This window comes from Myotis nattereri, assembly GCF_964212035.1.
Source record: "Myotis nattereri genome assembly, chromosome: 1".
NCBI classification, from domain to species: domain Eukaryota; kingdom Metazoa; phylum Chordata; class Mammalia; order Chiroptera; family Vespertilionidae; genus Myotis; species Myotis nattereri.
The window spans coordinates 136,887,104-136,909,886 of NC_138075.1; the positions used below are offsets into that span (position 1 = coordinate 136,887,104).

A 22,783-nucleotide genomic window follows, 5' to 3' on the forward strand; every position below is an offset into this window, starting at 1 on the left:
AGCGGAGGGCCAGAACAAAAGCATGGATGGAGTGTTTGTGTGAAGCAATATAAATTCAAAGTAAACATCATTACATAAAAAGGTACGGTCTTTTTTTTTTTTTTTTTTTACTTTTATTCATTTCAAATGGGCTGGATCCGGCCCGCGGGCCATAGTTTGCCCACGGCTGGTTTAGAAAGATGTTCAGGCTCTTTCATGGAAAAGAGCGCATGTTCCACAGCAACGTGAAAAGGGCAGGATGCAGATTGATACGGTTAAAATTATGTATAGTCATATGCTGCTATAGGAGGACTCAACTCTAAATGGTATAAAATAAAATGTTTACAGGAGTCATTTTTTATTGTGGTTGATTATAACATTTTTTAAAAAATTTCAGTGTATTTTAAAGTTTCTTTTTTCTATTAAAAGTCTCTAGACACATTTATAGTGTTTTTCATATCCACAGCAATGAAACAGCATTAAGTAGTGCTAACATATTAGAGGAGGAATCAAAATATCTGGTGTCCCAACACTAATTGTTGTGTCACCTTGAACAAATATCTTAGGAGCAGTTTACTCAACTGTAAAATGGTTGCCTAATCTACCTCACAATGCTGTTGTGAAGATCAAGTAAAATGTCTTGAAAAATGTAAAATACTATGAAAATAGATGAAGGAATCAATATTATCATGTAGAGTAGTTAAGTATAAAACTGTTGCTGCTGCGCTGGCTGAGTGGCCCCGTTGGTTGGGTGTTGTCCGGTGCACCGAAGGGTCGTCGGACAGGTCAGGCCACGCCAAGGTTGGGGCTCTAGGGGCATGAAGGAGGCAGGCCATCTCACATTGATGTTTCTCTCTCCCTCCCTCTCTAAAAATCAATAAAAAAATGTAAAAAAAAAGAAAATGTTGGTTTGACCTTTTAACTGACTCTTGCAGTGTTATGCTCATGTAGTGAATATACCTTTTATAATCCTTTCCTATGATTTTGCTCAGTGCTGAGTCAGAAATGGTGACATGAAATGCAAATCTGTAAACCTCTGGCCCAGAAATCATATAATAGCAACATTCTAACGAGGTCATTGAACAAATTAAGCAATTAATTATGTAGTTTCCCCCATGGACCCCAAAAGGTCTTATTTTCCTCAAAATAATGCTCTGCCTTCTCTTTTCTTTAAACAGGCAGTCAAATTGCCTGAAATTCTTACATTAATCATTCATATACTTGGGATAAGAAACTGAAGGCTTGCCCTAGCCGGTGTGGCTCAGTTGGTTGAGTGTGCATGGAAAGGTTTGCTGGTTCGATTCCTGATCAGGGCACATACCCAGGTTGTGGGTTCAGTCCCTGTGTCCGAGTGAGGTTAGGGTGCATACAGGAAGCAACAATTGATGTTTCTCTTTCTTTCCCTCTCTCTCCCTCCCCCTTCCTCTCCCTCTAAATTTAATAAATACACACACACACACGACTTGTAATCTAACTTAAAAAAAGAAGAAGGCTTCTATTAAAATCCATGTGTGTGTGTATTTGGTAATAGTCAATTATTTTCTATTAATATCATATTGAAAATTGGTTATTAGATCAGCTGGTGACTTATCTAGCAAGAAGAATGGATTAAAGAATGCATTCCTTCCTAACATTTAAATATCTTTTAGGTCCTGGGGTTGAGAGTGTGAGGGAAGAAGGGAAGGAGAGGAATGTGTGATCAGGCTGAGGACCAGAGAGCTACTAGAGCAAGAAACCTGGTTAAGATGATAGCAAGGGTGAATGAAGACAGAAAATTAAAAAGACTAACCTTGTCATCTTTACAACTTGTGTAGGACTAGTCTGACTCTAAGAAATTATAGCAACATATTTGCCAAAATAATTACTACATATTTAGTTCATTGATAAACCATAAAGTTTATTTTCTATTGAATAATCCAGATATATTTTTGAAACAACTGCCATAGCACATAAAGTCCCCCCAATAGGCATCTCCTTTATCTCTCTGTTATAGTGATAGAAGGTAAAATTGAGAATTTTATTATTTTTCCTCTCATATGGGGACACTTATCTAACTACACACCTCTTACCTCTCACTGTGGTACTAAGGTAATTATAAAAGTCTGTTTAAATCTACCCACCTGTCTTTTGTTTTGCTGCCTAACTGGGTCTTTTCCAAGCAGGCAGAAAATCTCCAATCAGTCTGTTATCACAACCAGAACGTAAGAGATTAGTGACCACGGAGAGAAGCAGAATCAGTTTACATCCTTTCAGGCTAGACTAGAGAATGATACTACCTCATGGGCAAGAAATCTGAGGCTCCCTGACCTTAACTTAGAAAACCTGCAGTTAATAATCACATTAAAGTTGGCTTTACATGCCAGACAGCTTTTGTTTCCTGTTGTTTTTACAAGTGGAGTGCTCTTTGGGATTATGAGTTATTTGCTGAAAGACATATTAACATTTAAAAGATTTGATATATAATAAAATAGGTCTTACAGTTTAGGTATATCTGAGTTAAAATATACTTTGCATTCATGTTTTACAAAGCTAATAACATTGCTTGTATTTACCTGGAGTAAAATTTAGCAATTGTCATTAATTATGATAATTAATACACTGAAAACTCCTTTCTTAATTGAGGAATTAAATGCATTTTTCATTGTAATCTGTCAACCTAAATCAAGACTATAAAGATCCCACCAGGGCTACACTCTCACCCCTCCCTGAAAAAGGTCAATTGTTTCTCAAAGGAAAGAGAACAAACCCTGAAGCTACAAATTTAGCAAGGAAAACAGGTCAAAAACCAGATGTGCAGAGCAGGGGAGAACTGGCACAGGTGATCAGGTCAGCATGCAGAGGTTTCAAGGAGAGCAAACTGAACTTGCCTTCTTTTTCATAACCAAACACTTAATGAAAACAAATCTAATTAACACCATAAGCCAAAAAGTGATCTTGTAATGTGTGGTTAACTTTTAGTTAACATTCTAGTAAAGGCACCTGTATTAGCCAAACCCATTTCAGCTGCTTCAATGGAATTTACTGTGTGTTCACTAAAATGAATTATGAGTCTTCAGACACCTGTTCTCTTTTAAAGAGAGTAATTTACAGGTGTGTGTGTAGTTAGTGAAATGAAATGTACAGGCCAACTATGGAGATGATGCTCATAGAATGAAAATACAGTGAGTCTCTATATAGCTGACACAGAAGAACAGTTACAATGGCATTTCGGTATACTAAATACTGATCGATAGGGAACTGCTAGCATTATGAAAATAGAACTAATAGTTGGAGGAAAAAAAATCTCAAGAAGTCATATCTGACTACAATAAGAGCAGGAATATCTATTACAGACAAGGGATTAGTCTCCCTTCAGTTTTGGCAAAGAGAAAACTGGCAGTTTTTCTAGAAGAAAAAAATTTGAAACACCTGGAATGAATTTGCAAAAGTTTGAAAAGGTGTCTTTGCTTATCCAGGGACTGTTGTACTAAAACAACTCTTTAAATTATGTTTAGGTCTATGATACTAACTAGCCATCTCAAGGCTCTGTTGGTTACATCATGTATATTCTTAGCATTTAAACTTTCATTTCTCTCCTCTTAAAAAAATATAGATTAAAAATTTAAGCAGATGATAATGATAAATTAATGTAAAATACTGCTCTACTCAATATCCTATCTGCCTTTGGCATTATTAACTGTAAGGCCTCAAAGAAATATTTAAAAAGTTAAAAGCTGTCTTCAAAAGAGACACTAAATTAGTGAACTATTATTTCTCATTTGGCAATTAACTAAAAATTTGAGTCCTATTAAGCCAATATTGGTTTGATAACCTTTTGAAAATTGTTTTAGTAATTTTCATTAATCATTATATTAACAGTACATAGTTGTATAATTAGAGGGTCATAGTACTTAAAATGTATCCTTATGGTTCTTTTCCCAGTCACCTAAGATAACTGGTCTCCTCATGAAACATAGGAAAAAAAAATGTTACAAGATATAAGCGCTATTTTTCCACATGATCAGACTTTAACTCTGAAGCCAAAATAATAAAAAACATCTTAACAATATTTTAAGAGTGATTTTAAAAAGATCTATATGGCATTAAAAGCATTCCTATATTTACATTCCTATATTTATTAATTTAAAACATTCCTATATTTATTAATTTAAAACTCTTAAAGAACTATTTAAAAAATTGACAGTAATATGTTCTATAAGTTTGTTTTAAATTAAAAGATTGTAATTTACTACAAAAAGGTAACAGCATTTTATGTAACAAGCTTTTCTGTTTGGTGGTTGTGCTTATCAATCATTTTTCAGATTTTAAATTGTTCATTATCAGAAAAGGTCCACCATTTACTAATGGAATTGAGGAGGACATTTGAATCTTTGCTTTCAGTAACCCCATAAATATTTTAGATCTACAGGATTTATTTAAATAATTTAAATAAATTCAAGTAAAGAACTTGTTTAGTAAAGACTACTTACTATTATTTGTAAAAATAAGGATCATAGTGATGAAAATAAAAATTTCTTTCAATATCAAGTAAACATTTACTGCGTAGTACTTGTCCGGCACTGTGGTAGATGTCTTAATAAGATTCTCTGCCTTAAATTTCCTCAATAAAAGTACCCAAAGTGATAAATCTAACACTGTCCAGGTAAACACTTTGTTTTTTTTAAATGCCAGGTATGGCTTGTCATATTACATGTGTGTGTGTATTTTTTTGGGGGGGGGGGGAGGCGGGGAAGAGGAGGGAAGGGTTTTAAACAACTTGTCAAAATAGATGGTAGGCATCATCCTTAAGATAAAAACAAACATAGGGATACTGTTGATTTAATTAATGCAAACCACCTGTCTAAATACCTACACCAAGGAATGTGTATAATTCCAGTGTTAAAAAGATCCAGCTGTAATAAAACTTCTCTTTTTATTTTTTCCTCTTTTTATGAAATATAACTTTTCTAATTCTGATAAGTCTGAGAGCTATTTTTCTCCCCAAAGCTGAAGGAGTCACTCTAAATACAAAACTAGCTTAAGTCTCTAAACACTAGAATTCCTTAAACAGCTGCTAACTGTGGATCATGGGACTGGCTAAAATCTGCTTCTTGCCTATTTCGTTAATGGTTCCCTTCCAGGTCCTAAAAGGGTTGTAGCCTTTCTCCAAAGAGAATGGTGGAGGCATTTATGTCTACCTTCTACAGAGGTGGCTTTTCTGGATTTTCACTCTCCATACAATGCAAATCTGAGTGAACTCACATCTGTCACCGATCGACCCAATTCGTGAGCAATCTTTTCCCATCGACCTGGGGTCCCTCCTGGGAACTTAACCATACTTCTTGTCAGCTGGCTGAGGTCCTCTTCTGTCCATTCAGGTGCCTGCAAAATATTAAGGGAAAAAAAGACAATTTAAAGAATGTTTGCTAATACATTTAATAAACCTGTGAAACAAACTATTGGCAATATGCTTTCTGCAAAAACAATAATATCACAATGTATCTAATAGTTCAGATAGAGGTTTGGGTTGCATGTTTAACATTAGAATGTAAAGCTCCAGCAGCCTTTTACATTTCCCTGTGTATACCAAATAAAAAAGCAGAAATATTTGAAGTCAGGCTTTTGAAGAAATTTGAGAAAAAAAAAAAGAAAAAGATAAGTCAGTTCTGCATTAGTGAGAAACCATTCACAAAGCCTATGAAATGCATTGTTGTCACTGCTGCTTACAAATGCCTCATATATAGTCACTATACTTTAAAGTTTAAAAAAAAAATAAGGTTTTTATTACTTTCTTTCAAGTATAAGCATAAATGAAAATGTCAACAAGTAAATGTAGAGATCAAGAATCAGAATTGAGACAAAGATCTATTTTGTTCATTCTAAGTAACAATATTCTAAAAATCATGTATTTTCAAAAAGTTTAACTTATCAAATGTTACCATTTTATAAAATTTGGAAGCAGAAATAAAATTAGAAACTCATGGGACCAACACTTAAACCATCAAGTCTGTGCAAAGCAACATCTCATTTTTGAGAAGGTAAACAGCTCCTAAAAATTAACCAAATTATTAATTTGAATAATAAAATACCTTGAAATATTACAGAACTTTTTTTTGCAAAAGCAAACATTCAAGCACATTCTCTGCATTTTATTCAGCACGACCACTTGATCAAACCCAAAGCTGAGCAAAGCAAAAAAACCTATTATTAAATAACAAACAAACATGTTACAATTATTTCACATTACATTTTAGCATTAAACTATTCCCTACCAAGGGCAGTAGCCACTCTGGTATTAAACAATTCTCTAGGAGCCAGCAGCAAGATAGAGGAAGCCCACTTTATTTTTCTTTAATTAAAAAGAAAGAAAAAACGAAAGAAGGGAACCTTTGAGACAAATACCTTTTCTAATCACCATTTCCGATAATGAACAGGCATACATCAGGGCGTTTGCATTACAGAACCATCAGCACAGAACCACAGTCAGAGGTGAGTGACCCCAGGGACTATCTCCACAGCTACAGCAAAGCTTCTCCCTGACACTAATCCTCCCTGTCATTCTCCCACTGTGTTCTAACCACACTGACATCCGCCTGCCTCACTGCAAGCTTAACGGGGCCCTTCCTGACTTTTTACTGTCTCCCCCAATCAATGGTTCAAGCGTGCTCTTTTCACCAAGTCCAAATGGCAGCTTCACTCATAATCAGAGTGCACTGCCCTGTTAAAGGGCTTTCCCAAAGGCGCTCCCATTTGCATTCATTTGCAAAGCAAACTACTTTTATTCACTTTGTTCTGCTATCAAGAATGTTCCCTGAAGCAGATAAATTGGCATAAATACAACCTGCCACTTAAGAGTCAGTAAATAATAGCCAATAGTAGGGAGGATTTTATCAATCATTCTATTTTGTATCCACTAAAAGCTGAAAGCCTCGAACATATTCATCAGTACAACCCTTAAGATCCATGCATAAATTCATATAAAAAAGTAGCCTACATTCAGTATGGTTGAAATTTCTTTGATATTTAATGATATCAGAAATCTAATTTTCCATATCAGGTAATTAAAATTTTACACTGAAGGTTTTCTTTCTTTTTTTTCTGCTTGTTTCTACTTTGTTTAGGGGAAAAGGTGTTATTCAGAGGGACATAACTGGATTTTTCAAGGAAAGCATATTTTTATTGCTAAAAAATAAAAACTTTTAAATAACTGTACCAGTTGATTTCAGAAATGCTAAAGAGTTAAAAATTTAAATATAAGCTTATAGTATAGAGTTATACCAAAAAGAGCATTAAGTTGACACTGCAGAGATTATAGTATTCAAACTATATAGTATATCAATGCAATTTCACACTAAATAAAATCATCTTACATTTACTTCTGATTAATTATAACAACTATGTTTGGAGCAAACAAAATTGTTTAAAATGTCAATAATATATAGGTATTGTTTCACATAGTAAACTAATTCATTAAAATAATTTCTATTTTTATGAGAATGGTTTTCCAAATATGCTGCATATATGAGCAATGGGCTTTAAAAATTTTATTAAATCCCCTGTTAATAAAATGAGTCTAAAAGTATAGTACCACTTTTTCTGGGAAGGAAAAGAATTAAATCAAATATTTGGACTGATATCCTGAAAAATTATCAACTGCTAGAACAATCTTTTTTAGTTTCGTAGTTATTTCATGGCCATGATTTTTATTAAGAGAGATCAATAATAATTAGGACCATAATCTGAAACCTTTGAGAAAGAATACTTTCAGCAAGTCATTATTCTCTCTTTGGTGAATGTGCAATTCCTCAGCAATAGTTAGTTGTGTCTTTAGAAGCAATAGAGCCTACTGTGACCCAGCCACTAAGGCAGCTATGAGGGTGGCCATGGTGTGAATGTATTCTCCTTGTTCTAATCTGGAGCCAACTGGAGCTGTGAAAGTCAAATGAATGCATAAGCATACGGCTTTGCCACGTAAAACCATGTGTGTCCATTATTACCGAGACACTGGGCCAAAAATTCATCTCTTTAGTAAAGTAATGGAAGATACCACATGGTGTGGGGACAGCTGTTGTGACTACATGAGCATTCCAATTTTGCATCAGAAAAGCCCCACTCTGGGGATAACTCTCCATACTGAATACAAAATAAAAAGTAAGTTTTCAAATTATTCAATATTTTTATGTAATGACCCAAAAGTAAGAGATGATATGAAATTTTAAATTGTATTCCCAAATAATGTCCCTTTGGGATAGATTTTTGTCAGAAATCCAGCTATGTCAAAGATTTGGTGCCCTTGAAAATCCTCACTATGCTTGGGGGATAGGAGTTGGAGGCTGTAGCAAAACACACGTTATATTTTTAAAGTAATCTAAATACACTTTTCCCCTCAAAGCTTTAGAACATAAAATGTTAATTAAAAAGAGGATCATGCAATTTATTTGGCACTGAAAATTTATGGCCAAATTAAAATAAAAAATTTAAATGTAATTATTATTTATTTTCATACTTGAATGACAAAAGGTCCATTTCTAGCTAATAAGTAGATATTGAAACTCCCTAATGAACAATGTTTCTATTGAAATGACTTGTTAACAATTATTTATATAATTAAAGAAGTTGCAATTTTTGACCCAGTAATTTTTAATAGATTCAGTGCAATTCATAACTTCTGTGGACGAAAAAGGGGCCACATAATAAACCTGACAAGCTCAGGGGAGGCCTAATGGTGTCTTACAAACTCCAGACCTAAAGTAAGGACACAAATGGTCTGAAAGTGAAACTTCTTAACTAAAAGCAGTTCATAGCTGGTAGTCATGTCCTACGTGGGTATTTTTCCCTAACAAAGGCCAATCTTTACTTTAACTGAGCCTGTCGTCTTTTTTTTTTTTTTTTTTTTTTTTGCAACTAAGATAACATATCCGTTAACAGTAACTTTGGAATATCAAAGTAATTTCCTTTTTTCTGGACCCCTCAAAGCACAACCACCAAGCCAGAGCAGAGACCATAAATGCCCTCATTGTTATTATTATCATGCTAATTATTGACTGTTAACTATCCTATACCCACAAATGTTTTACCTTTTATCCAATCCCAGGAATACTTCCCCCCTCCCCACTTTGCTTTTAATGTATAAAACAAGGTGCATTTTCTCAATCTGCTGAGATTTTGCTTTCTGGCAATTGTGATCAGTTTGGTGTAAATAAACTCATAAAAATTCTTACAGGTTTGGACATTTCTTACATTGACACTTCCTAGATATGTTACATAAAAAAATAATATCCTTATATAACATCATCCAGTTAAAATATCAGATGTATATCTAATGATGTGGTTGATATATCTAATAATCGAATAATATGCTAACTTCTAATTCTATGTCCTACACTGACTTCGTGTTTTAGAATGTCAATTTGGCTTTTGGCTACACATTTTCCTTTCCAATTTCACTATGTATGTGGAAAAATGGTATGTAAAGAAGAAGCAAACAACAGAATTAAAAACAAATCACTTTAAATATCTTTTCACTTTTAGGGAGAGAAACTCTTTGAAGAAAGTTTGCAACTCATCCCAAACTATCGTTCTACTGCTGTGATCCTTTAGCACACTCAGTATTTCGTGTGCCCACAAGGTCTCCTCATCTGTGATTAGCTGCCTTGCCAAAAAAGAGATCCCATCTGGACCAGTGATTGTAAAGTGTGTTCTTTGGGGTGGCACTGTTACCATCTTAACTAGCTAGTTATTAATAACAGGAAGAAAGCAAAGGGCATGATCATCTGGACAACTTCACCAGGAAGCAGGAACTTCATGCTTCCCAGGAAACCCCTGGTCCACTCCTTGCAGGTCACTGGGGAAAGGATTCCAACAGATGGGCACATGCGCAGTGAAGTCAGGGTGACAGGGAAGATGCTTGCCAGTCAGTCTAGCCTGGGGAAGCATGGATTGGTTAGAGGGATGACTGCAAGTGTGTGAAATCCTGAAAGATTCATTGGTTAAGCTTCTAGTTAAAATCCCCAAAGGAACTTTTGCTCTTTTGTTCCTCTTGCTTCACTCCTGCTTCCCGGGACTTACTCGTTCTGTGACTCAGGCCAGCTTGCATGTGATCCTGGAAGCGATGGACTGCAGCGGGAACACAAGCCAAGCTAGCCTGATGGGGACTGAACTGGGCTTTAACATGGAGCAAAAACTTTGGGTAGTGGTTTTAATCCTAGCCCTGCTGAAGACAAAATGGGAGATTTTCCATGGCAGGACTGAGTAAGATGGCGTCTTGGAGGGGGAACTCCCTTAACGTTATTTCATCAATAAAGCTTTCCACAATACCTCATCCTCCCTCGGGAAATTATTCTTCCTGCGGCCCCCCAAGATCTCCACTTCCACCATCAATAGGAGTACACCCACTGATAAAAGCACCAACCTGAAAATTATTACCCATCTGTACCAAAGTTTAGAAACATAGAATAAAGATTAGAAACAGGGATTTAATACTGCCACAACAAAGTATGTGATCAGTCAACTCTTCTGTTATTTGTTTATTAAAAAATATTTTAATTGATTTTTTAGAGAGAGAGAGAGGAAGAGAAAGGGATGTGAGAGCTGAACATCCATCAGCTGCCTCTTGCATATCCCCTACCAGGGATCCAGCTGCAACCTGGGCATGTGCCCTGACCAGGAATTGAACTGCTAGGTCGCCAAAGGAGGAACACACTAGGCCAGAATGGTGAAAGATTATGAGCCACACCAGCTGGGCTCAATTCTTCTTTTAAACAGAATATACGTCAGTTGGGATGTTGTTAAACTAGAATGGGGGAATGACATGAAGAGCAAGCTGCATTTTTATTAGGCACAACAGGACCACAGATTGGTCAGAAACAAATGAAAAAAAAAAAATTTTAAAACCTGGTCTTTTACTACAGAGTTTGAGAAACACTGGCTCAAGACAATGCAAACAGACCAAATACCTTTATAACTCCTTTTTTTTGGGGGAGCAAGAATAAATACCAACCCCTTGAGAAGTGAACAAAAAAATATTTACTAAGGGTCATGGTGCTTTGCCATCCTGTAAGAGAGCTGATACAGGAAGGTCAGTTCAGGCACAGGGAACTGCAGATGGCAGAGGCCTGGAGGTGGGAGCACGTCTGGGATGGCTAAGGAACAGCCAGATGACCTGCGAGGCTGGTGCACAGCAGGCAGAGAGGGCAGTGGGGGAGATGAGGCCAGAGAGGTGAGGAGGTAAAAATCAAAGGGCTGAAAGGCCACTCTAAGGCTCATTTACTCTGCATGACCTACAAAGCTACAGAAGTGATTTTATTTTTCATTAAGTTATCATTGACAGACAACATTATATTAGTTGAAGTTGTACATCATAATGATTTGATATTTGTATATATTGTGAAATGATCATCACAATAAGTCTAGTTAACATCTGTCATCATACTTAGTTACAGAATATTTTTTTTCTTGTAAAGAGAACTTTAAAGATTTACTCTTACCAACTTTCAAATATGAAATATAAGTATTACTAACTACCGTCACTGTGCTGTACATTACATTTCCATGACTTATTTTATAACTGGAAGTTTGTACCTGTCGACACCCTTCATCCATTAGACTCCCACCTCACCCCTGCACACCACTCCTGCAACCTCTAGCAACCATCAATCTGTGCTCTGTATCTATGAACTTGTTTTTTAAAGATTCCACAGATAAGTGAGAACACATGGTGTTTCTCCTTTTCTGACCTATTTCACAAAACATTATGCCTTCAAGGTCCATGAATGTGTTGTTACAAGTGGCAGAATTTCTTTTTCTAATGCCTGAATAATACAATGATATTCCTCTTTGTGTATGTGTATGCACCATTTTCTTAAAAAAATTTGTTTTAATACTCACCCGAGGATATTTTTCCATTGATTTTTAGAGAGAGTGGAAGAGAAAGAGAAAGACAGAAATATTGATGTGAGAGAAACACACTGATTGGTTGCCTCCTGCACCTGCCCTGACCAGGACCAACCAGGGCCAGGGGTGGGGAGGAGGGCCTGCAACCGAGGTGGGTGCCCTTGACCAGAATTGAACCCGGGCTGACGCTCTATCCACTGAGCAAAACTGGCTAGGGCTTAACATTTTTTTTCAATAAGTTGACACAATATATATTAGTTTCAAGTGTCAATATAGTGATTAGACATGTATATAACTTACAAAGTCTAATACCCATCAGACACCACACATAGTTATTAGAATATTATTGACTATATTCCCCATGCTGTACTTTACATGCCCCTATTTTGTAACTACCAATTTGTACTTCTTAATCCCTTCACCTTTTCACCCATTCCCCTAACCCCTTCCCCTCTGGCAACTATCAGTCTGAGTCTGATTCTATTTTGTTTCATTGATTTTTTTTCTTTAGATTTCACATGTAAGTGAAATCATATGGTTGTTATCTTTCTGTCTGACTTATTTCACTGAGTTTGACCTCTAAGTCCATCCATGCTGGTGCAAAAGGTAAGGTTTCATTCTTTATTATGGCCAAGTAGTATTCCATTGTATATTATGTACCACTTCTTTATCCACTTGTCTATTGACAGGTACTTGGGATGCTTCCATATATTGACTATTGTAAATAACACTGCAATGAACATATATTCTTTTGAATTAGTATTTTGGGTTTCTTCAGATATATACCCAGAAGTGGAATTGCTGGGTCATAAGGTAGTTCCATTTTGAATTTGAGGAACCTCCATACTGTTTTTCTATAGTAGCTGCACCAATGTTCATTCTCACCAATAGTTCATGAAGGTTCCCTTTTCTCCACATCCTCGCCAACACTTGTTGTTTGTTGATTGATGATAGCCATTCTGATAGGTGTGAGTTGATAGTTCAACAGAGAATTTGTTTATTGATTTGAGAGAGAAAAACATGATTGGTTGCCTCCCATACTGTCAACTGGGGATCGAACCCACAACCAAGAACTGAACTGTCCTGACCAGAACTGAACTGCACCCTTTTGGGAATGATGCTCCAACCAATGGAGCCAACTGTAGTTTTAATTTATATTTCTCTGATGAGTAGTGACACTGAACATCTTTTCATATGTCTGTTGGCCATCTGTAATGTACATCCTCTTTGGAGAAGTCGCTATTCAGGTCCTCTGCCCATTTTTTAATTGGATTGTTTGTTTTGTTGGTGTTGAGTTGTATGAATTCTTTATAAATTTTGGATTTATCAAATGTATCATTGCTGAATATCTTTTCCCATTCAGTAGGTTGGCTTTTCATTTAGTTGATGGTTTCCTTTGCCCTGCAAAACTTTTTAGTTTGAGGTAGTCTCATTTGTTTATTTTTTCTTTTGTTTGCCTTGCTCAAGGAGACATGTCAGAAAAATATTGCTAAGAGAAATGTTAAAAGATTTTAGTGCCTATCTTATTTTCTAGAAGTTTAACATTAAAGTCTTTAATCCATTTTGAGCTAATTCTTGTGTATGGTGTAAGAACGTGGTCTAGGTTTCATTTTTTTGCACTCATTGTCCAATTTTCCCACCCTTTATTGAATACACTATCTTTATTCCATTGCAATGTACTTGTCTTATATTAATTTACCTTCTAAGTGTGGATTTATTTCTGGGCTCTCTATTCTCTTCCATTGGTCTATGTGTGTTTTTATGCTAGTACCATGCTGGTCTGATTCCTATAGCTTTGTAGTAGAGTTTGATATCAGGTAATGTGGTATCTCTTTCTTCTTTTTGTCGAGATAGCTATGGCTATTTCGGTTTTTTTGTGGTTGCATATAAAATTTTGAATTATTTGTTCTAGTCCTGTGAAAAATGTGATTGGTATTTTGATAGGAATTGCACTGAATCTAGATCACGATGGGTAGTATGGACATATTAATGATGTTAATTTTTCTTATCCATGAGTATGGTATTTACTTCCATTTATTTGTATCTTCTATCTATTTCTTCAGTACCTTATAATTTTCTGAGTACAGGTCTTTTACCTCCTTGGTTAAATTTATTCCTAGTTACTTTATTTTTGATACAATTGTAAGTGGGATTGTTTTCTTGGTTTCCCTTTCTGATAGATCAGTGTTGGTGTGTAAAAATGCAACTGAATTCTAAATATTAATTTTGTATCCTACTACTTTACTGAATTCACTTATTAGTTCTAATAGTTTCTTTGTAGATTCTTTAGGATTCTCTCTATACTGTATCATGTCATCTAAAAATAATGACATTGCTACTTTTTTCTTTCCAATTTGGATGGCTTTTATTTCTTTTTCTTTTCTGATGGTTGTGGTTAGGGCTTCCAATACTATGTTGAATAAAAGTGGTATGGACATCTTGTGTTGTTCCTGATCTTAAAGAAAGAAAGCTTTCAGCTTTTCACCATTATGGTGTCAGCTATGGGTTTGTCATATATGGCCTTTATTATGTTGAGTATGTTCTCTGTATTCCTAATTTGCCAAGAATTTTCTTTTTACATCATAAATGGATGTTTTTTGTTAAGTGCTGTTCTGTATCTGTTTATATGATCATATGATTTGATCCTTCATTTTATATTGTATACTAAAGGCCTGATACATGAATTCGTGCACGGGTGGGGAATGGGGCTGATCGGGGCTGTCTCCCACCCTGATTGGGGCCCGGGGCTGGCTGGCCAGGGAGAGGGGCCACGGGAGGTTGGCCAGCTGGCTGGTGCCAGGGGAGGCTGGTGCACCGGCCAGGGGGAGAGGCTGTGGGAGATTGACTGGGAGTACACCTGACCACCAGGAGGCAACTCCTGCATTGAGTGTCTGCCCCCTGGTGGTCAGTGCATGTCATAATGACCGGTCGATGAGTCATTTGGTTGTTCAGTTGTTCAGTCACTTAGGCTTTTATATATATAGATATCACATTAATTGATTTGTGGATATTGAACCACCTTTGCATCAGGGATAAATCCCACTTGATCTTGGTGTATGATCTTCTTAATGTATTGCTGAATTCAGTTTGCTAATATTTTATTAAAAAATTTGCATCTGTGCTCAGTAGGGATAGTGGAGTATAGTTTTTTTGTTTGTTTGTCTGGTTTCGGTATCAAGGTAATGCTGGCCTCATAAAAATGAATTTGGGAACCTTACTCCCTCTTCAATATTTTAGAATAGTTTGTGAAGAATAGATATTAACTCTCTTTAATGTTTGGTAAATTTACCTGTGAAGCTATCTGATTTAGAACTTTTGTTTGTGGAAGTTTTTTCATTACTGAATTGATTTAGTTGGCAGTTTTTGGTCTGTTCAGATTTTCTATTTCTATTCCTTCCTGATTCAGTCTTGGAACATTGTATATTTCCAGGAATTCAGCCATTTCTTCAAGGTTGTCCAATTTGCTGGTGTTTAATTTTTCGTAGTATTTTCTTATATTTCTTTGTAATTCTGTGATGTCAAATGTCACTTCTCTTTCATTTCTGATTTATTATATTTGGGCACCTCCTTTTTTTTTGATGAGTATGGCTAAAGGTTTATCAATTTTGTTTATCTTTTCAAAGTACCAGCTCTTGATTTCATTCATCTTTTCTATTTTATTAGACTATTTTGTTTATTTCTACTGTAATCTTTATTTCCTCTTTCTACTTGTTTGTCCCCTTTCTAGTTCCTTTAGATGAAAGTTTAGATTGTTTACTTGGGATCTTTCTTGTTTCCTGAAGTAGTCCTGTATTGCTATAAATTTTCCTTTGAAAACTGCTCTGGCTGTGTACCATAGATTTTTGGGCTATTCTGTTTTCATTACCATCTGTCTCATGGTGTCTTTTGATTTCTTTTTCGGTCCTGTTGTTAATTCATTTATTGTTTAGTAGCATGTTATTTAGCCTCCATGTATTTGTGTGTTTTTCAGTTTTCTTCTTGTAATTGATTTCTACTTTCATATCATTTTGACCGAAGGAGATGCTAGATATGATTTCATCCTTCTTAAATTTATTGAGATTTGCTTTGTGATCTATTCTGGAACATGTTCCATGTATACTTGAGAAAAATATATATTCTCCTTTTGGGTAAAATGTCCTAAAAAATATCAAATCCAGCCCTAACCAGTTTGGGTCAGTGGATAGAGCGTCGGCCTGTGGACTGAAGGGTCCTAGGTTCAATTCTGGTCAAGGGCATGTACCTTGGTTGCGGGCCCATCCCCAGTGGGGAGTGTGAAGGAGGCAGCTGAATCGATGTTTCTCTCTCATCGATGTTTCTAACTCTCTATCCCTCTCCCTTCTTCTCTGTAAAAAATCAATAAAATACATTAAAAAAAAATCAAATCCATCTGGTCAAATGTGTAATTTAAGGCAACTGTTTCCTTACTGATGTTCTGTCTGGACAATCTATCCATTGATGTCAATAGGGTGTTAAAGTACCCTACTATGATTGCATTACTGTCAATCTCTACTTTTATGTTCATCAATATTTGCTTCATATACTTAGGTGTTCCTACATTTGGGCGTGTAGACATTTATGAGCTTTATGTCCTCTTGTTGGATTGGTCCCTTTATGATTACTATGCCCTTCTTTGTCTCTTGTTACAAAAGTAACAAGAATCTAGTTTGCTTGATATAAGTATTGCTAACCTAACTTCTTTTTGTCTCCATTCACATGTAACATCTTTTCCCATCCCTTTACTTTCAGTCTGTTTGTTTTTTAATGTGAAACGCATCTCTTGTTGCAGCGTATGTACAGGTCTCTCTCTCTCTTTTTAAAAAATTTTAATTGATTTCAGGGAGAGAGAGATGGAAACATCGATGAAAGAGAATCATTGATCAGCTGCTGGGGATCAAGCCCAGACATGTGCCCTGACTGGGAATCGAACTGTGGTAAAATGAAACCTCAGGGACTTCCTCCTCCCTTTTAAAATAGTTAATATGGCTGAATATAGATTAAACAGAGTCTTTAATGATTGAAACCCATTATACAAATCATATTTAGAGAAGGGGTGATATCCCCACTGGTTTGCCATTTAACAGCCCAATTAGGCCCACTCTTAACCTTGGGAAGAATCAATAGTGTCTCAGAGCAGATTATCTCCGCCTTCACACTATGGGCCTCACTGAGGTCTCCCTGGCCGATATTGTTACTTCATCCAATCAGCAACGGGTGAATATTTTGCAATTATATATTTGGTGAATATCTTTGGTTCAGTGCCCATTTCAACAGCCTCTTGACTGCAATCTGCCCTCTCCTCCAAAGAGACACGATGAACTTTACCCAGCTACCATGGGGGACCACAACAACCTGTCATCACATACAGTTTTTTAGTGTAAGATCTTTTTTTATTTTTTAAAATATGATTTGCTTGCTTTTTAAAAAAATATTTTTTGTGGATTTCAGAGAGGAAAAGAGAGGGAGAGATAGAAACATCAATGATGAGAGAGAATCATTGATCCACTGCCTCCTACACACCCCCATTGGGGGTCAAGCCCACAACTGGGGCATGTCCCCTGACAGGGAATCAAACCATGACCTCCTGGTTCATAGGTCAATGCTCAACCACTGAGTCCCAATAGCCGGGCTATGATTTGCTTTATTAAAAAATTTTTTTTTAAAATTTCATTTATTGACTTAAGAGAGAAAGAGAGGGGAGAGAAACATTGATTTGTTGTTCCACTTATTTTCTACATCATTGATTGGTTCTTGTATGTGCCCTGACTGGGGATCACACCCGCACCCTTGGCACATCAGGACCATAGTATAATCAACTGAGCTACTGGGCCAGGGCAAGAACAAGATCTTAACTACATCCTGCTTTCTCCAGGAACATAGGTATGATATTACATAATGACACCTTCCTCTGAGGAGATTCATCTGATACTTTTCAGGCTATACAGATACAACAGAGCTCAGGAAAAGAGCACGCATCACTGCTTCAACATAGCGTAAGGCTGCCTACCACCTTGGTTAAAGCCCTGAAAATTATTTGGTAAACTGAAGGCCGCTCTACCTACGGCGCTGTCAAGAAACAGCTGCTAAGTCTCTCAGCACCTACAACTTCTCTTAGGTTATTTTTGGGTTCTAGAGGGAACATGTTTTTCATTTATAAATTGTACTTAAATCTATATTTTATGATCTTACTTGCAAACCGCTTCTCCTGGAATGGGCCCCTTCTAACAAAAGCCGTTAGAATCCGTCCACATTGCAAAAAACAAACAAAATAAAACAAAAAGAACAACAAGAAAAAAACCCAAACCCAAAACCAAAACAGAAAACAACGCCCCCCCCCTCCTGTTAATACTCCCCCCCACCCCCCACCCCCCCGCCCCCAACTCCTTTGCTGTAATGGTCATGACAATTTTCTCTCAGTGTCAAAATACCAGATGTGAATAAGTAATGATATTAAAATAGTAAAACTGCAAATATGTATTTTCTCTTTGCTAAAATTAAATTTTAAGTAAACTTTTAAAAATGTAAAGGAAAGCCACACACTGGGAGCAAATATTCACAACACACATCAGAAAAATGATTCATATCACAATTTGTTTATCCATCTTCTATCGATAGACATTTGGGTAGCTGCCAGCTCTTGGTTCTAATGTACTATAAATACAGCTGCTATGGGCATTTGTTTGTAACTGTCTTAGTGACCATATGTTTTAATTTCTTTTGGATACATACCTCCTGCAGGAATTGCTGGAGTTCTCCTGTTTTTTTCCATTTGGGTCATGTCTGTCTCCCAATTTTGGTTGCCTCTTTGTGTTTCTTTCTATGTGTTACGCACATTTGCTATGACTCCCAGTCTTGGCAGGGTGGCCTTATGCAGTAGGTGTCCTGTGAGAGCCAGTGCACCATCTCCTTGACCACCTGATGGTGGTGTTCCAGGGGTGTCCCTTGCGTAGGTTATGGGGGCTTTCCTGTTGTAATTGCTATTGGCCCATTTGTGTGTTGGGTCGACCCTCAGGCTGGCTGACCTCGACCACATTGTATGAGCTGCTGTGCAGTTGCTGACCACATGAAGCAGAATTCACCTCAGCAGGATCTGGTTTCTGCCAAGATCTCCCTTTGGATATGACACTTGCGAAGCTACTAGATCCTGCTCCGATGTCTGAAGCTGACCACTACGTGTATTGGTTCTGGAGCCTCTTGGGAGGGACTCTGGTGCAGAGTCACATCCTGCTGTGAATGGCACTGGCAACCTGTTTGGAGCTGTAAAGTGATCCACAGTATGTGGCTGCCTCTGCTGGACCTGGGTGTGCACGAGAAGGACCAAGCTATGCACCAAGGCCAGCTTTTACCAGCAGCAGGTCCAGGGGCAAGTTAGCCAAAGTCCCAAAGCACCCTGAGATCTGCCTCTGCCTGCTGACTGCCTGACAGGCTCAGTCACTGAAAGAGCCTTTGGCAGGACTTGATTTGTAGGAGGTAGGTTCGCAGTGAGTCACCAGGTAGGGATGAGCGGTGCTTGCCAGATTGATACAGGTTCAAACCTGATGCCAGTGCTGGGTCTGAGGCCACTCAGCAAATGGCCCAGGTACACCAACTCTAGCTGGCCCCCGCTGGTTACCTACAGACCTCGGTGTTTGGGTGGGGTCTCAGGAGTTGTCAGGGGTAAGCAAGAATAGCTTATCAGGCTAAAAGGGACCAAGATTTGGCTGCACCAGTCAGGCGTGTGAGGGAAATACGGTTGCCAGTCCTCCTCCAGGCCATTAACATTTTTTAAGAAAAATTAATTTTAGAGGAAGGAAGGGGGATGGGAGAGAGAGAAATATGGATTTGTTGTTCTCCTTACTTATGCATTCATTGGTTGATTCTTGTATGTGCCCTGACCGGTGATCAAACCTGCAACCTTGGCAATCTTGGTGTATTGGGATGACACTTTAAGCAACTGAGCTACCCAGCCAGGGCCTTCTGTCCATTTTTAAATGAGATTTTTTTCTGTTGAGTTTTATGAGTTCTTTTTATATTTTAGATATTATCCCCTTATCAGATATATGGTTTGCAATCAATTTTCCAGTTTTTTCTTGTAAATGGCTGTTAATTTCATATTATTGTGGTATGAAAAGTTGGTTGATATGATTTGAATCTTCTTAAATTAAGACTTACATTGCGGCCCTAGCTGGTTTGGCTCAGTGGATAGAGCGTCGGCCTGCGGACTCAAGGGTTCCAGGTTCGATTCTGGTCAAGGGCATGTACCTTGGTTGTGGGCACATCCCCAATAGCGAGTGTGCAGGAGGCAGGTGATCGATGTTTCTCTCTCATTGATGTTTCTAACTCTCTATCCCTCTCCCTTCCTCTCCGTAAAAAAATCAATAAAATATATTAAAAAAAAAAAAGACTTACATTGCGGCCTTTATGATATATCTTAATGACCATGTGCTCAAGCCTCCAAGATGGTCCCACGTGATTCCCATTTCCTAGTATTAACACCCTGTGCAGTCCCCTCCCACAGTGGCTAGAGCTGATCTGTGTAATCTACAGGATATTGTGGAAATAACTGTGACATCCAAGGATCAGGTATAAAAGACAGCAACTTCTGCCTTGCTCTCTTTTGGATTACATTCCTCTGGAGAAAGCCAACTGTCAAGTTGTAAGGGCATTCAAGGATCCCAGCAGATAAGCAGTGATAGTAAGGATAGTGTCTCCCTCAAGTTAAGGGTCAAAGATTCTTACTGTCTAGTAAGTGAAGATAATGCCTCCCTCTGGAGAAAGGGCAGCCATGCTCACTAGCCTGTTATAAAAGATTTGAATTTGCTAAGCTCAGGATTCCTCCTTCTGTGACAAAACTCATAGGCTAACTGACCCTCTTTGTATTGGTCTGTGGGAACTGGACTAGGGAACCAAAATAAAAATGCTGCTGCAATTGCTAGAGGAATAAAATGTCCTTTGTCTCTGATCTTGGAGTCTTGTGTCTTCTAACAGCATCCATAAAATGTGGCAGGCTAACTTATTTGCTTTCAAGTAAAATCTCCAACTCTTTATAATTTTTGACAGCTTTGGTGACAAGAATGGAATTCTGACAGGGATATGATTTTCTGAAAGAGGAAGGATGAGGGCTTACAGGGATTAGAGGGAAGTCCATGTGAACCTGTGGTGAACATATTGGCCAAATTATACAATCAATTAGGTAGTAAATGGCCCTTCCTTTTATTGCCTATTAATAAGGATGAACTCTAGGGGAGGTTGCAGACTAAATAGCAGGACTACACCACTCAACCTTTTCTGTAGTCTATCTTGCCAACCTCAAGTCTATTTGGAAATGACAATAAGAGGTTTCCGAGGTTTTGGAAGTGGGTCTCTTAGCTGCTTTCATTCTTTCAGAGAGATCTCCCAAGATTAGTGATGCTCAAAATGTAGATCTCTTACTGAGTAAAGTTAGACATTTTCATGTCTCAATGTGCAATTTTATTTATAGACTTACTAGAGGCCCGGTGCCCGTAATTCATGCACTGGGGAGTGGAGGAGTCCCCTCAGCCTGGCCTACGCCCTCTCAGTCTGCCAGCCCAGGATCGATCGCCCCAAAGAGGTAGGCCCCGCCCACCCAGCCAGGACTCTGCGATGGATAGCCCCTAAAAGGTAGGCCCTGCCCACCTGGCTGGGGCTCTGTGACGGATCGCCCCAAAGAGGTAGGCCCTGCCCACCTGGCTGGGCTCGGTGATGGGCCTCCATCTTTGGGCCAATCAATCGCGGGGCTCCACGATGGCTCGCCCCTGCAGAGGGAGGCCTCGCCCACCTGCCACAGCCCGCCAGTCAGTGGCTCGGGCCTCTCTCTTTGAGGCGATCATGGAGGCCCCTGATTGATCCACCCCCCCCCCCCCCCCACCAAGTGCATCACACCCGCCTTGGCTGGCCTGGTGCCAGTGGGTGTCATAGCGTGGTCATCCGGATGGTCATTCCACTGTTCGGCCGTTCAGCCGTTCAATCGATTTGCATAGTACACTTTTATTAATTATTATAGATAGCTCTTAAAGTTATATGTGACCTCAAGGAAACAAATATTCTATCTTCAGGGAGAAAATTTACTATATTATCATATTTGAGGAAAAATGACTGAAACCATAAGAAATTTAAGGAATTAAAAAAAATCATATGGGCCAAATTCGAAATCTGCAGTTATTATTTCCATTCTATTCACCCAGTATTAGCCAAAGGTCATATTATTCAACAGATGATACTTAATTCTTAGTTTAGTAACTAGTATCGTATATGTACACTGGAATCTAATGAGCTTTCATCAAGTATGAAAGGCAACATATTTAGTAGTTATATTCTCTCAGAACAACCTCATTTCAATAGTTTACCTTTAAGCAATGATATTAAACAAGATTTTAGAATTACAAGGGATCACAGAGACAATTTACTCCAACACTCCTCTTTTATGATAGAAGAAACTGAACCCTACAGAAGCTGAAAAAGCTCCTTCAGGTTCACTGGGCAGTAAATGATAGACCCACACAAGACTGGAGGATTTTTGATACACTGAATTTGTAGATTTGGGTAGTATTCACATCTAACAATATGAAATCGTCCAACCCATGAATATGAGATGCTTTTCCATTTATTTATGTCTTCTTTAATTTATTTCAGCAATGATTTATAGTTCTTATTGTACCTCATTCATTTTTATAATGAAGCTCAAAGTCAATTTGTCTAGTTAGTACCACTTGCTTACTGGAGGTCGCAATCTCTTCCCTATCCTCATGTCTGCCCTGGGGTTACATAAACTTTATCATGCTATATACTTATTTTGCATTAAGCTATATTCATATTGATACATATATTTCTAGTTCATTCATTTTAACTGTTATGTAGTTAGTATTCACTATCTATTAGTTCCTAGGGCTGTCATAAGATATTACCACAAATTGGGTATTTTGTTGTTGCTGTTGAG

General features: G+C 37.6%; 1 protein-coding gene across 1 annotated transcript in view; it reads right to left on the reverse strand.

Annotated features, from left to right (window-relative positions):
* DNAJC1 (DnaJ heat shock protein family (Hsp40) member C1) overlaps positions 1-22,783 on the reverse strand; it is a 213,014-nt gene that overhangs the window by 29,634 nt on the left and 160,597 nt on the right. Inside the window, exon 9 of the mRNA XM_081103978.1 lies at positions 5,221-5,340. Coding sequence (XP_080960104.1) covers positions 5,221-5,340 — 120 coding nt within the window. The remainder of the gene's footprint in view (positions 1-5,220; positions 5,341-22,783) is intronic.